We start from the raw sequence: 14,648 nt of genomic DNA on the forward strand, positions 1-14,648 counted from the left end.
GGCGCCTTTCACAGCCGCCATCAGGGCCCTAACCCAGCACAGTGATCTGTTCAGTGCCTGAAGCCAATGGGAAGGGAGATACAAACATAAACACAAATATATATCCATAAATTGCATTTCTGTGGTTTTAAAGGTCACATTACATCCTGTATAAACTTGAAAACAAATCCCAGTGTGGAGAGACTTGCGGTTGTTATATCAGTTTGTCACCCACCACCCCTGGCTGGGCTTACTTGTCAGCCGATACAGCCTCTGCTCCAAGGCCCTGGGCTGACCCAGGGAACACTCACCTTGCAGTTAACAGAGGGACGCCAAGGAGAGCTGGGGGCGGGGGCGGCCAGCACTCCCTCCCTCACTCACGGCAGGTGCTCTGCCAGAGGACTCTGGGTCCATTGCCTTTGCTTGCAAGACACACCTGAGCTGGACAGAACACTGGGGAGCTGGCCAATAACACACCAGCCAGTTATTTTAACCAAGATAATTTAATATAAATATGTACTAAGCACTGAAGAACTAGGCAGGCAAAATGTACTATGAGGCTCCACCTTCAGGAGGAAGCTACTACCCCTAGTGCTGGAGGGGAGCAAAGGGAAGAGGTTGGAACCATCAAAACTTAGAAACTCGGATAAGGGCCCCCCAGAGCTGAAGCTTAGATCTCTGAGATGGGGTGCTGCTCAGCTGGTACCAGGGGCCAGATTCAGAGGACAGCCCAGGGGGCTGGGACCCAGTCTCTGCAGAGGGGCCACTGTGCATGCTAGGCTCTCTGAGCCCGTTGAGGACACTGGTTCTGCGAGAGTTGGCAAAATGGCCAACTGGATTCAGCTGCAAAGGAGATTCTGACAGGGACAGGACGCCACTGGGACGAGTCACGTCTCTTCTCCTTCCTGTGGCCTTGCAGGCTCTTTCCAGCATCCCCTCTTGGCAGAGCCTAAGAAGCAGTCCCTGGCCAAGCCCCAGTGTGCTTTGCACTTCCCAACCCCAATGTCACAGAGAAGCAGAAAGAAGGGTGTGTTTGTAGCTGAGTAACTGGCACACGGGATTCTTTATCACTTACACAAGCTCCATGGCAAAGTGGAGAGAACTGGGGATTAGAAAGCAGGGACTGTAACAAATATTAGAGATCTCTCAATAGACATTGGTTGGATTAATTAACTCCGTGTGTAACAGTGTGTAAGCCTGTTACACTTAATCGCTTGCAGCTTCCCTTCGCTCCTTGCTAAGCAACTTCAGTCTTTAAACGTAAGTGATTTTATTACATTTGACACCAGATGCACGTTGGTATTAGGATACCTGAGGATAGTGAAGATTACATACAACTGTTTGTTGAGTCCCTACTTGTTTAACCTCTTCTTGCCTCACTTTGCTCATCTGTAAAATAGGAATGTAATACCTTTTCTGTTACAGAGTTATTTAGAGCTTTAAGTAGCTAAGTGCTTTAAGCAGTCCCTGGAGCACAGCACAGAGTAAATAAATGTTTGTTATTGTTACTCTCATCAGTAGCATACTGACATTATGAGGGGAACAGAAATGAAGACACTGGGGCTCCCACCCTTATACTACTGACAAGCTAGGGAAGACGGAAAGGATGCTAACACAGTACATGTGATTCAGAATAGAATAGAGCTTAGTGTTATAAGAGAAGTTCAAAACTGATGTAGGAGAATGGAGAGGGGAAAACGCATCCTCCTTAGGAACGTGGTTGTATTTATGAGACTGAGTTTTTCTTGCAATAGTCATTATTGTCCTTCACTCTGCCCAGCTTTCCAGGGACCCCTGTCCATCCCTGGCACCAAAATTCAGGTGAAAGCCCAGGGTGGCTGATCTGGGGGATTCTGTTAGTGAGTGGGAGGGTCCCAGAGCCAGCAGTCTGGAGACCTGTCTGAAAAAAAAAAAGCAAGGGAAGAAGTCAGAAGTCAGTGCTTTAGGAGAGGGGCTGCTCTTTGCTATCCCCACCCCAGGCCCAGAGGGCTAGAGGCAAAGACTGCTCATGTGCAGGCCCCAGTGCACGGTAACAGTAAAGGGGCCCCCGTCAGGAGTATTCAGAACTTTCAGACGTTGATAGCAGAGCATTAGACCACGATCAGGGCCCTTCTGAGTGCAAGGCCCATGTGACTGCATGGGTCTCACATCTGTGAAGCCCTCCCTATCTAGGGAGACCTTATTATAAGAAACCACCCCTGTCCCTACCTGTGAAGGAATGCATGCAAATGGGCAAAAGGTGGGTCTCACTGAATTATAATAATAGGTAATGTTTCTTGAGCACTTAATATGGGCCAGTCACCCATCAAAATGTCTTATGTGTATTAACAAATTTATTACTCCAAGGTAGATCCTCTTATTTCCTCCATTTAAGAGAGAAATTGAGGCTCAGAGAGGTTAAGTAACTAGCCCCGGGTTACACAGCCATTAAGCGGTGGAGTCAGGATTGCAGATCCAGTCAGTGGGGATCTGGAGCCCATGCTTTTAACCATTGTGCTACTATTTCTCTCAACACAAAATGCCACTTCCCCAGAATGCCCAAGTCCACAGCCCTCAAGTGTGGCCAACCAGGGACAAAATAGAAATCATTATTTGTTCTCTCCCATATTATACCCTGAACCTACATATACATTCCAACATCTAACTTACATTTCATGCTTTTTATTCCCTTCTGTAAATAAGGATGCTTGTGTAAAAACAAAATGGATAAGGGGGAAAAAAAAACTATTAATTCTACCAATCAGACCGGTAATATAGTGGCATATACATTTTGGTCATCATAGATATTTCCACAAATGCATTATACTGTGCTTCAAATTTAACAATCCATCTTGAAGAATTTTCCAGAACACTGGAGCACCATTTTTTATAGCTTTCCAATATGTATTTATGGATGACAATATATTTATCCATTCATGTACTGTTGGACATTTGTGATGTGTACCATTTTTTGCTAATCCAAATAGTACCATGATCATATATGTATAGCTAAGTCTTTGTGTATATCCGTGATTATTTCCTAAGGAAAAAAAAAAATCCCTAAAGCAGAATCAAAGGCCCAAGGGCAGGCAAGTTCTATTAGGAAACATAACACAAAACACAACAAAACACAATGAAATAGAGGGCAGCGCTGCCACCTTGCATCACGAACATCATTCCTGACCCATTGTGATGCACACAGGGCTCTCCTGCTGTGCGCACACGGGGTTCCACCACGAACACCTCAGTGATTTGTTTCATGCCTTCACACCATCTCTGTCCTGCCATCTCTGCTGTAGATTGTAGCCAAGAAATACCGCAACTACGATTTCCCAGCTGAGATGACAGGCCTGTGGCGGTACCTCAAGAACGCCTATGCCCGGGATGAGTTCACCAACACCTGTGCAGCTGACAGTGAGATTGAGTTGGCCTACGCGGACGTCGCCAAGCGCCTCCGCCGATCCTGAGCACGGTCATCTTGCCCCATCACTGCTGGAGAAAGACTCAGCTTCTCTAAAGGACTCTGCCCCCTTCGCAGACTCCTCTTCCACACCTTTGTTTATTGGGCCACATCTTGCTGACATCATCAGAACTCCAGCTGCTGTCTTTTCCGAAGGTCAGCACCAACCCCATCTAATCACGCAGGAATCTGTGAGCAGAAATGATGCATATCGTCAGCCTCTCAGCCTTTGGGCCCTGATCTGGGCTCAGTGTATTTGGGGTCAGTTTAAGAGAACCCATATATGGGACTGTCACTGGCCGCTTCTGCCAATATCAAAATATCTCCTCAGAAGCATTGGAAACACGCAACACTATGCCCTCCTCCCCCCTCCTCTTTGGCAGTAACTCCAAGACCAAGAACAAATGTCATCTCAGTTCCTATTGGAAAGAGACCCTGTCGTTAGAGGAGACGGAGTGGGTGAGAAGGATGGAGCAGGCTGTGGGTTTGAGCATCTGGCAGACACACCTCAGTCACTCAAGCTTTCTGACTCTCCTGTCACACGGCCTTGAAGGCCAGGTTGGAAAACCATCTGGGACACAGTTTGCTGCAGTGCTGGGAAGCCTGCAATGCTCTCAGGCACCTGGCTGACGCTGACCTCCGTTTTATGCGGTCTGGGCCTTGCCAGGAAAGGACATGGGTGTGCAGTTTCAAACTTGGGTGACTAGAAAGGAAAGGGAAGGGGCCAGTGTCTATCTATGTGTGCCAATGCCAAAAGGCCCCAGGAGGTGCCCAGCGTGGGGTTGGCTTGCTTAGGAGTAATGGTTTCATTGGCTGGGTTTGTGTTTATCCACGGGTGAATTTTGGTCTGTGAGAAGGCAGATGGGACTGGGAGGCGGAAGGATGGGGGAAGATAAATTCTTGATGAGGCTTGCAGTTCCCTGGGAATCTTTCGGACAGGTCTTCTCTCCCGTGTAAGTCTTGAACTGGACATGTCACATACCTACCAACCTTATATCAAAAAACACGAACTGGCCAGAAATGACTTTCCAGCCATTTTAAGTTTTCCTAGATGCAGGTCTGCTAGCTGGGTGATCCAGTTGTGGTCTCAGGTGGGTGAGGGGTACACTTAGGAGGTGGCATGATCATGGAAGACCTTAGGAAGGAAGTCTATGGGCCTTTCTGACAGGGAAACCATGTGGTTTGAACTTGAAGAAAAATACATGCCCATCTGGGTTAATTTTCTGAACATCTGACACAAAGCGAAATGTTTGTAGTTACTATTTCGCTCCTGAAAGGGTTACCTCCTTAACAACTTACCTGGCTTGGGTATGGGGACCTGTGCAGAGGAAACTAAGAAAAATGAACTAAGCATTAGCTCCCTGTCCCAGCGAATGCCCTGTGAGGAAACCCACCCACCACAGACCTTCACCTCCAACAGTCCCCCCTTCTCTGGTGCCTGTGGGTAGAGGATAGGGCTCCCAAGTGCGGGAAACCCCAGGACTTGGCTCATTGCTCAGGGAGGGCAGCCGGCACAGGCCCCTTTCCATAGAAACAGCCACAAACTCTAACCCCAACAATCCCCGGACCTACCTGCCTCCAGGGACAGCTGAGGAAAAGACTGACCCATTGATCAGAGCGGAGGGGAGGAAGCAGGGGCTCCGCTGACCCACCGAGGAAGAGGAAAACGCTCAGCAGGACAATTTATAAGGTGGAGGGCTTTGCAAAGGTGGAGGAGTTCGTTTATTTTCACCTCTGGAGGAACCTTTTCAAGGATTCCCTGGAAACTTAGTCCCCGGCCATGTTTAAAAGGGAGGGCTGGCGAGGAAACGGTCTGTTTTCCTGTAGGGAAAAGCCCCATATTGGCCTCCTGGGAGACGAAAGCATGAATGATCCCAAAGGCCTTTTAGTTAGTGTGAAATCCTGTTGTCCTCGGGAATTCTCCTGAATTCGGCAGCACAGCGTGTGGCGCGGTGACCTAAGAGGCCGTCCACTTTCTGCAGACCCGCAGTGGCGCTGTTGAAGCACAGCCGAGGAGCACAGCCCGTGCGGCGGGGTGGGGGCCCAGGTGGAGCAGCGCCCCCAGAGGAGCTGTCGGGTACTGAAGACTCTGTTTTCATCCTTAGAATTCAGCAATTGGCCAGACTTCAAAAACAGTCTTTAAAAACAAACAAGCCAAACCAAATCAATATTGTTCTTTCTACATGTCCCTTCTGCAGTTGACTTAGTTTTATATAAATAGTAATATTAAGACACAGGGGAGGGGGGCAGTTATATGATCAATTGCAATCATTTGAAAGAAGGGGAGGAGTTACAGATGGCAGGCACTTGTGGATACTTGATTGAAGAATATCTATTTCAAAAGAAGATTATCATATAAGAAACTGACTATTGGCTCAGAGCTTTAATGTCTCCTGACCAGATTTATCAGAGTATTTTTAAATGACAATAATATTACCTTCTGATTAGGTTTTTCAATGGAGATTTCTTTCCAGCTCCATCTGCCTCCCATGTTTTGGCCATAACCTTGTCATATACACAGCAAATCCTCTTCCAGCAACAATGTGGTGAGGCCCTTAAGCATCCACAGAACCAGCTCAGAAAAGATAGAAGGTTTGCAGTTTGCACTCCAGATTTTAAGAGAGGAGGTGACCCTTGTCATTGGTCTTTAATGAATACTGATCACTCTGAAAGAATTTCAGTGGCACTGAAAGGAGATTATTTGGGTTGAGATCATATTTTATTTTGAATTTATTTCTCTCCTTTGACTTCCATGTCACTATTTTTTTATGGGGTACACAGGGACAGGCAGAGGAAGAAAGAAGACTCAAACTGAGAATGACTTCCTTGAATTTACCCGTCTACTCAGCCCTCCCCACCTCTCTGGTTGACTCAGAGAGGGATGAGAAAAGATTTTCGTAACTATGAAAGATGAGCTGGTTAAGTAAAATGCTGATTGTTCCAGAGCATAGCTGCTTCTGTGGTGTGCCTTCCCCTACTGACAAAGGAAGTCCAATGCCTGGCAATTCAAAATTGCAGGCACGAGTCTTACTATCTTGATTTAAAGGAGGGATGTAGCTGCCCAGCACCAAACTAATGAGGGGGAAAGTGAAAAATACGTTCAATTGAGTCATTTGGTCACGTGATCTCGGAGTTGTTTCAGCTCCCCAGGAAATGCCACTGTCCTCGGTGTTCACTTCTGCTGGTGGGGCCGCAAGGGTCTTGATCTTTTCTTTAGAAAAAGGCTATGCCAAGAGTAAGATTTCCTGGGTGGCACTGTCTGGCATTTGTCAAATGAAACAAAAGAAGCTCTTCGCAACATCTGTGCCAGCCAGAGCCTCTGCAGACAGACAACACAAAGCATCTTAGAGTTGTTTCAAAACGAATCATACGTGGAATAGGCCCCGAAGGTCTAAGTCCTAGAGGAGTTAAGGCCTGGGCAATAGAATCAAAAGGGAAGCACAGTCAGGAAGGTGCAGGTCCGTCTAGTAAGAGTTTTCTATTATGAGAAACCAATGAGAGTCTGCATCTAAAATTAAGCTGGTCTGGAGGCAGCAGATATGCAGTAGGTATGTCTGCTCTCACCCCTAGTCCTGCTGGTCAGGAGCCGTTTAAACAGCAGAGCGAATCAAAATGCCAGCGTCTCCCTCCTTGGAAAGATAAAGCATTAACTCATGGTTACAATTAAATTCAATGATTCCCAAGGGATCACTTCATATGTTTTTTAGATGTCATTAAAAAGAATCTTAACAATTAGGGAAAGTGTGTATGTGAAGCATCCCGGTTCTGATGTTAGAACAGATGTGGTCACATCATTGGCCTTGAGGCCCTTTTTTGCACACAAGGCCTGTTGTTTTCCAATCAATGCCCTTTAGCACTCCTCATGAATGCATGCTCCCCTCCCTCTGCCAATATTCTTCTCCCAGTTTAGTGTCAGGATACTTTCATTTCATTATTAGGTATGATCCAAAGCGTGCACAGTTTTATTTTATGTTGCTTAAGGAACTAGCTCCAATGCTCCCTTCCCCAACAAAAAATAAAAGATTATCTCCATATAGGGTTTGGGTGAATCTGTGTTTCTATAAAAGCAATTTGATTTTTTTGGCAAAACATAGTTTTAAGAATCCAATTATCTAAGGTATTTTATTTATAGTTAGAGATCTTGCAATATTGATATTACGCATATATTTAAAATACAACCTATCCAGCTGATGTTGGAATTTGTCTTACTTTCCTGCCTACCTGCTTGTCCCATTTTATAAGCTGGGAACTAAGTAAGTTGGCAAAAGATGCCTAGCTTTTATAAAAGAACAAACATTTTATTTTATTTTATAAAGACACTCCAAATAATGGTTACTTGATTTTCTCAAGACCTTTAACTGTGGTGATAAAATAACAGGACTTGCTTTTAAGCCTTAATACAAATTGCCTTTTAATGAAGATAATGCTGAATGTTTTCCTCATGAATCTGAACCAGATAGATATTTGTTTCCCAGTCTTGATTGATATTGACTGATTCAAATAAAGTTGGTTCATTTTCAAATATTACAAAAGCGATCATTAGACTTCTCATTTGAGGTGGGGATTGCCTATACTGTTTTACATGACAAATGTGAAATATCTCTTTTTCTCCAAATAAAGCTTATTCTGTTTTCCCATTATAAAAGAGAATACATTCATTCCTCTTAGAAATCAAAATCAAAGAAAAAGAGAACAAAGAAGAGAAGAAAAAGCAAAAATGCTCATGACCCAGCAGTCCAAATATCGATTTTTATTTTAGCAAGTCGAAATTCTATCACAGTACATGGGCTAGGTTAAAAATATGTATATGCTGATGCTCCTTCATGTGTGTCATTTCAGTTTCCCATCTGTACGGTCATACAATGGGGTAGGCCAGCAGTGACAGCCCAGACGTGACTGAAGGAATACCGTAAAATCCTGGGCTACCTGTACCCAAAGCTGTCACTTGGCCCTCGGCTGCCGAGTCCTGTCAGTGTTCCTGGCACTTTTCGTACCAGCTCTAGCACCACATCACTGACTCTGGGTTAAGGTCAGAGTCCTCAGGAACTTTTACTGGAAGTCAACAGAGCACCCAACAAGGACGTCCATGAGCATTCATATTGTTAAAGGTGCAAAGGCCTTGAGACTCCCTATGTCCTCCGGGCTTTGTCAGGACAGCTTCTCATTACCTTGGAAAGGATGAAACAGCAGACCCAGAACGAGCCCTGAGGAGAGGCAGCCTGGAGCTCAGAGCAGGCGTAGTAGAGGCTGTTGGCGGTCATGTCTCCACCTGGGGACCCCTGCCGTCCTCTGGCAGAGCTCTGACTGGGTCGGGAGGCTACCTCCCCACTCCTTCCTGCACCTCTCCCACCGCTAACTCCCACCCCACCCTCACGTGCCCCAGGTGAGAGTTCTTCCGACCTCATTTCCTCGGGTGCATCTGAACAGTTTGAGCCCATCCTCAATGTGGTTGGTTTCAGTGTAGGCTCTTGACCACGTTCTCTCCAGTATTGTGAGGGGAGATCTGTTCAGGAACTTCTGAGAAAGATCCCTTTTCCTTAAGAAATTGACTCCTTAAGTCACCGCCTCTGGTGCTGCCTCTGGATGTGGGTTTGAGGGCCTGGCAGAGCCCCTACCCACTGGAGACCATGAGGGGCAAGCTTCAGGGCACAGGCAAGACACTGCAAAACACAGCAAGAGGGGAGCGAGGCTGGCTCCTTGATGGGACCATTGAGTTGTTGAACTGACAGACCCTGAAACTGGTTCTGACTCTGCGTTTCCTGTTCTACAGGACGTACATCCTAGATTGTTTGGGGGTGGGGGGTTGTTTGTTTGTTTATTATTAGGAGTGGTCAAAAGCATCCTAAGTGGTATATTAGCTACACTTGATGCTGTTGATGTTTTCAGTAGCCAATTAGATCATCAGATTGCTCATCCAGGAGATGTTCCATGTTTCCATCGCTTGAATGCAGAGGGTCTGACCAAGGGCTGGGAACCCATGACCCTTCATCTCTCCGCATCTTGGTTTCCTCAGTTGTGCTGCCATGAAACCAATGGGCCATGAGGGACAGTGCCTGTGCCTGGTGTTGAGGAGAACTGAGTCCTGTTCCAGGAAACCTTCCAAAAAGTGGACTTGCAAATAAGAGCATTTCATTATATACTGAAGGTGCTGTGAGCTGTGTCTCTTATTTTTATGTCTAAAAGCTAAGACCCCCAGAGTACCCAGTAAGTTTTACTTTGTGGTGAAAGGCCTGGAGTATCAGACTGGAAAGGTAGGAAGTTCAGGACTGAAAACAAGGAGATCAGAATTCTAACCCTTGGTCCATCACCAAGTCACTATGTGAACTTGAGCAAGGCCCCTTCCTAGATGTCAGTTTCCCCAAGAGAGGTTCCTGAGGCCTCTTGTCTATGAGATGATAAAATCCCTAATAAAGAGTACTTATTGATAATAGAGGTTTATTTCAAGAGGAGTGACATCTCAACCCATTGGAACTTTGGATCTATAGGAAGGTCTCACTGTGATCGATCTTTAATGGAAAGAGGGTGACACTAGATTAGGAATTTATAGGGTCTGTCTTCTCCAAGGTAGCCTAAATTTCAGGCTATCTTGAAATTAATTCACATCCCTGTCAGTCTCCTATCTTTCTGTTTTACATTCAATAAAGTCCACATCTTAATGAAATGAAAATAACCCTGAGGCTCTACAATTAGGTTTCTTAAGCTGTAGTTATTTATGCAGAAAGTAAAGCAGACTCAAATATTAGAAAAATTTTCAATGAAAAGTATGGTAATCAAAAAATTGTTGAGTGTAACCTCCTTTAACCAGCATATCTCAACACCCAAACCTTCTTATCTCCGAATTTATATAGGACTTGGAGTCTAAACCACACAAGACCCAAAATACAAATATTGTAATAGAGACCAGCATTGAATGAGGTGCTATGCCTTTTCTGGAGTGTGCTTGGTCACATGCCACAACAGAGTACAGGTGATTCAATTTTTGTGCCATGCTTCACTTGTCTAGCATTCAGCAGATATCAGATGCTTAAAAATACTTCTCAGTGGTTGACTGGAAAGGTCATGAGACAGTATTCTAGACTGCTGGGTTCACTCTAGACCTCCCTCTTCATTTCCCTGGAGTCTCTGACACCCACAGCACCATATTCTGAAAATGGACTGATAAGAGAGAGTCGAGGAGAGAAACAGGTGTCTGTGTTAAATATACCTCCAATATACTTCTGAAGAATGGATCTCCTAAAACAGTCTATAGCACTTACCTTTCTGCCTGAAAAGATGGAATGCTGCCTAATGCCTACCGGATCTCATGGTTGTGACTATGTAATGATTTAGCCAGTTTCCTAAATTAGTCAGAAAATTCTGCCTAGATTGGGTGTTATATTTAGAAATGAACTGGAAGCTTTCAGGTGAGGATGACTCTGGATACTGCAGTCCTGGAATTATCTGAGTAAATATGAATTAAACAAATGCATCTTTTGTTCTGAATGTATGTTCATTAGAGAACATTTAGTACATGCAGATGAGCAAAAAAGGAAGAAATTAAAGAGCACTTGTAATCCTTCCATTCAGAGATAACCACCTTTAGTTTGTAAATAAATAACTTCCTATACTTTTTCTAGTGAGATAGAAATACAAGTATGAATAACTAAAAATGTTTTTTTAATTTTGGTATCATTAATCTACAATTACATGAGGAACATTATGTTTTCTAGACTACCCCATCACCAAGATTCCCCCTCATGCCCCATTACAGTCACTGTCCATCAGCGTAGTAAGATGCTGTAGAGTCACTACTTGTCTTCTCTGTGTTGTACATCCCTCCCCGTGCCCCCCCCACATTATACATGCTAATCATAATGCCCCCTTTCTTTCCCCCCACCCCTTTATCCCTCCCTTCCCACCCATTCTCCCCAGTCCCTTTCCCTTTGGTAACTGTTAGTCCATTCTTGGGTTCTGTGAGTCTGCTGCCATTTTGTTCCTTCAGTTTTTTCTTTGTTCTTATACAGATGAGTGAAATCATTTGATACTTGTCTTTCTCTGACAAATATGGATAATTTTTAACAAAAAAGAGAGCTATTATTGAGAACTGAAACCTATGTACTTTCCTGTCTTTATGATTAACAATTATGGGAAAGCATATTTTCCTGTGTCTGTACCAAATAATACTGGGACTAGACAAGAATAACTTTCTACTTGCTTACTTATCAAGATCAATAGCTTGCTAAACATTATTTGCTTCAAGATCTTACCTTACTGTGCCCACCAATCAAAGTTATATCACAAACTGCCTTATTCCAACCAGTTCCTGAGCTGGTAAAACCCCCCTTTTAATCACTCAGCTCCAAAATGCTGTAAATTATCTTCCTCCAACTTCCTCCTTCTGAAATACTCCTAAAACTGTGTCAAGGAGGTGTTCTTTATTGAAATAAATCTAATAAACTCAGATTTTCTTGATCAACAAGTGTTTCTAGTGTTTTCAGTTTTTTGTTTTTGGAAATTGTCAGCTAAACTCTACATACTGGTTTTTCATGTTGTTTTTTTTTTTCCACTCATATAGCATGGACATCTTTTCATGGAACTTTTCATCTATAACATCATTCTTATGTATTCATTCATTTAACCAGTTCCCTATTATTTGGTCTTTAGGGTATTTCTAATTTGTTACTAAGATAATCAATGCTCTAACAAAGTTATAGTAAGCTAGATTCATCATTATTTCTATTTTCTCCTTAGAATAGATTTCTGCAGGTGAAATTGCTAAATCAAAGGCATACATATTTTAAGGATCCTGATACACATTGCTGTATTTGCCTCCAGATCTTGAAGCAAAGAAAAATATAAGTGCTTCTTTTCTTACATCATTTCCAGTATTAAGTTTCATTGTTTTTCAATTCTTTGCCATTTGATAAGTGAAATATACCTGATAGCTATCTATTTACACACTTGTTGAGGATCTCTCCCAAGTGCACAATTCCACTTTCTTTACTGTCTTTAAGTTTTCACTCTCTTACAGTGGAGTGTGCCAATTTCCTCCTCTGCAATTTAGCTACTGCACATCCATTAGTCTGCCACATCCTGGAATGAGTAGAGTATGAACTGGTTCTTGTGGCAGTTGTTTTTCTCCTTTGTATTTCTTGATATATTTTTAAGTAGAAGGAAAAAAATGTAGAATTCCTTCTTTAAATAAAACGTGGCAAGATAAAAAAGAAAAAAATCCTTGTTTTAGGTCCCATAAGGATGCCATCCTGGATTGAATCTAGTGCATACTCTGCCAGTAAATTCTCAGGGCTGTTAGGGATATACTATGGGGAAGGTGTGTATGTGTGTGGGGTGGGGGTCAGGGCGTTCTCACTGACTTATAGCTTTGGAAACATTAGTGTGGGACTTGTGAAGAGCTCTTTTCTGCCAGAAATTTCCACCAGAAATTCTCACAATTCATTGAGCTTTTGGCCTTTAGAGCAAGGTCAGGCCTGTCCTTAGGGAAGTTGAGTGTGGATAAGTGAAGAGAGAGAAAAATGGTGAGTTGGCAGGCCCCACACTGGGCTTTGTGGAAGTATGATAGGAAAGTGAGACAAAATAACCTGAAATCCAGGTCTGTATTTCCAGGGTAAATGTCTCCAGGGTACTGTGGCCTCAGAAATAAGACTCAAGAGACAGACAGATCTTCAGTCTTAAATGTGAGACTAATTAATGGGGAGAGCAGACTTCACATTCACCTGGAACCAAAGGACTTTTGGAAAACGGTGGTCTTCAGTCTTTCCTTTTGCCCCCATCTACTTCTCATGCATCACACAACTCCACGAGTGCCATCCTTTAGCTCTTATCACAAGGTCAGTGATTCTCAGAGGGATTCCAAAACACCAAACAGGGTGGCACTAATGATCTAGCCTCTAATGCATCAAGATGCCGTATAACTTGAAAACAAAAACTCAAAGAAAGGTGATGAATGTGAAGAGCATGAGTCTCTAACTGAGCCACTACACAATAAAGAGTGCAACAGGGCCAAGTTCGACATCCAAAAGAGACATGGAGCCCAGAAACTATCATGTGGTTATTTAATTCTAGAAAAGGAAACTATATGAGGGTGTTGAGGGGGGTAATGAAAGGAGCAGTTAAAATGTAAATTGCCCACTAGAGACTATTTTAAAATGTTTTTTTGGAGTTCCTTGCAAGGAGGTCCAAAGTCAATAATAAAAGACTCTGTAAATGCATCAAGGCAGAAAGCCAACTAGATAATCAGTGGGACCACTTGACCCAGAACTACACTGGGAGATGAAGTGGAGAGGCAGTTATTTCTCTTTTTAACTGTAAAAATGCAGAAAGACTACATGGACATCCTCACTTCCTCTTTTGAAAGACATTGTCATAAATATTGACCCAAATACAAATAAGCCTAACAGACTGAAAGGCAACAGCTGGCAACAAGAGACATCCTAAGGGGGAAGCCACTGGATCAAATTCATGGTTAAAAGGTAGGAATGAGCTTCCTTAAGAGGGACTATAAAACATCCTATACAGGCAAGAATACTGTCCCAGTTGTACCACAGAACATTAATTCTCTGAGATACTGGCCAAAAAGACTAACCAAATGCTGGGCTTCCTCTGGAAACAGGCTTTCCTGGTGCAAAACCAAGGTGTGATCACTCCTGATTGCAGTTGGGATTGCCATATCCCAAGGACTTTTAACGGTGGTGACAGGCACCATGTTGAATGCTTTGTCTTGGGTCCTCATGTGATGCATAGTGTGTATTTGCATTATCTCGAATTCTTATGACATTCCCATAATGTATTTAAGTTTTCACTTACAGATTGGGAATCTGAGGCCCATAGCAGTTAAGCAACAGTTCACTTTCACAAGCCGGTAGGAACTGGGATTTCAACCTAAGAGCCTGATACCATGTCTTAGAAGGGGAGAAGACAGACTGAAATAAAAAATAGTCCATCAGTCTGAAAGGCAGACTTGTAATATGATCAAATCCAAGGCAATGAAAAACACTGTATATTGGCCAAGAAGCAGAAGTGTGAACCAGGTAACACTTTGTTTGGGAATCCCTGAAACAGCTAAAGTTAAAAATACAAATTGCTTAACAATGTATCTTGGAGACTGTTCTGTGTAAGTACATAAAGGGCTTCCTTGTTAGTTTTATAGGTCCACGGTTTTCACTGTATGGATTTCCCCTTATTGATTCATTTGCAAATACTTTTAATTGAAAAATAAAATGCACACAGCAAA

At 43.5% G+C, this 14,648-nt stretch overlaps 1 protein-coding gene across 3 annotated transcripts in view; it reads left to right on the top strand.

Annotated features, from left to right (window-relative positions):
* The window catches only part of LOC118933248 (chloride intracellular channel protein 5), a 137,083-nt gene that overhangs the window by 88,046 nt on the left and 34,389 nt on the right, over positions 1-14,648 (top strand). For 2 of the 3 annotated variants that reach the window (XM_036927333.2, XM_036927335.2), the window contains exon 6: positions 3,258-7,950. The exons of the other annotated variant lie outside the window; for it this stretch is intronic. In XM_036927333.2, coding sequence (XP_036783228.2) covers positions 3,258-3,425 — 168 coding nt within the window. In that variant the 3' untranslated portion in view covers positions 3,426-7,950. Of the gene's footprint in view, positions 1-3,257; positions 7,951-14,648 lie in introns of those variants that run through there. 3 annotated transcript variants of the gene reach the window in all.

The sequence above is a fragment of the Manis pentadactyla genome, chromosome 16, assembly GCF_030020395.1.
Source record: "Manis pentadactyla isolate mManPen7 chromosome 16, mManPen7.hap1, whole genome shotgun sequence".
In the NCBI taxonomy this organism is placed as follows: Eukaryota; Metazoa; Chordata; class Mammalia; order Pholidota; family Manidae; genus Manis; species Manis pentadactyla.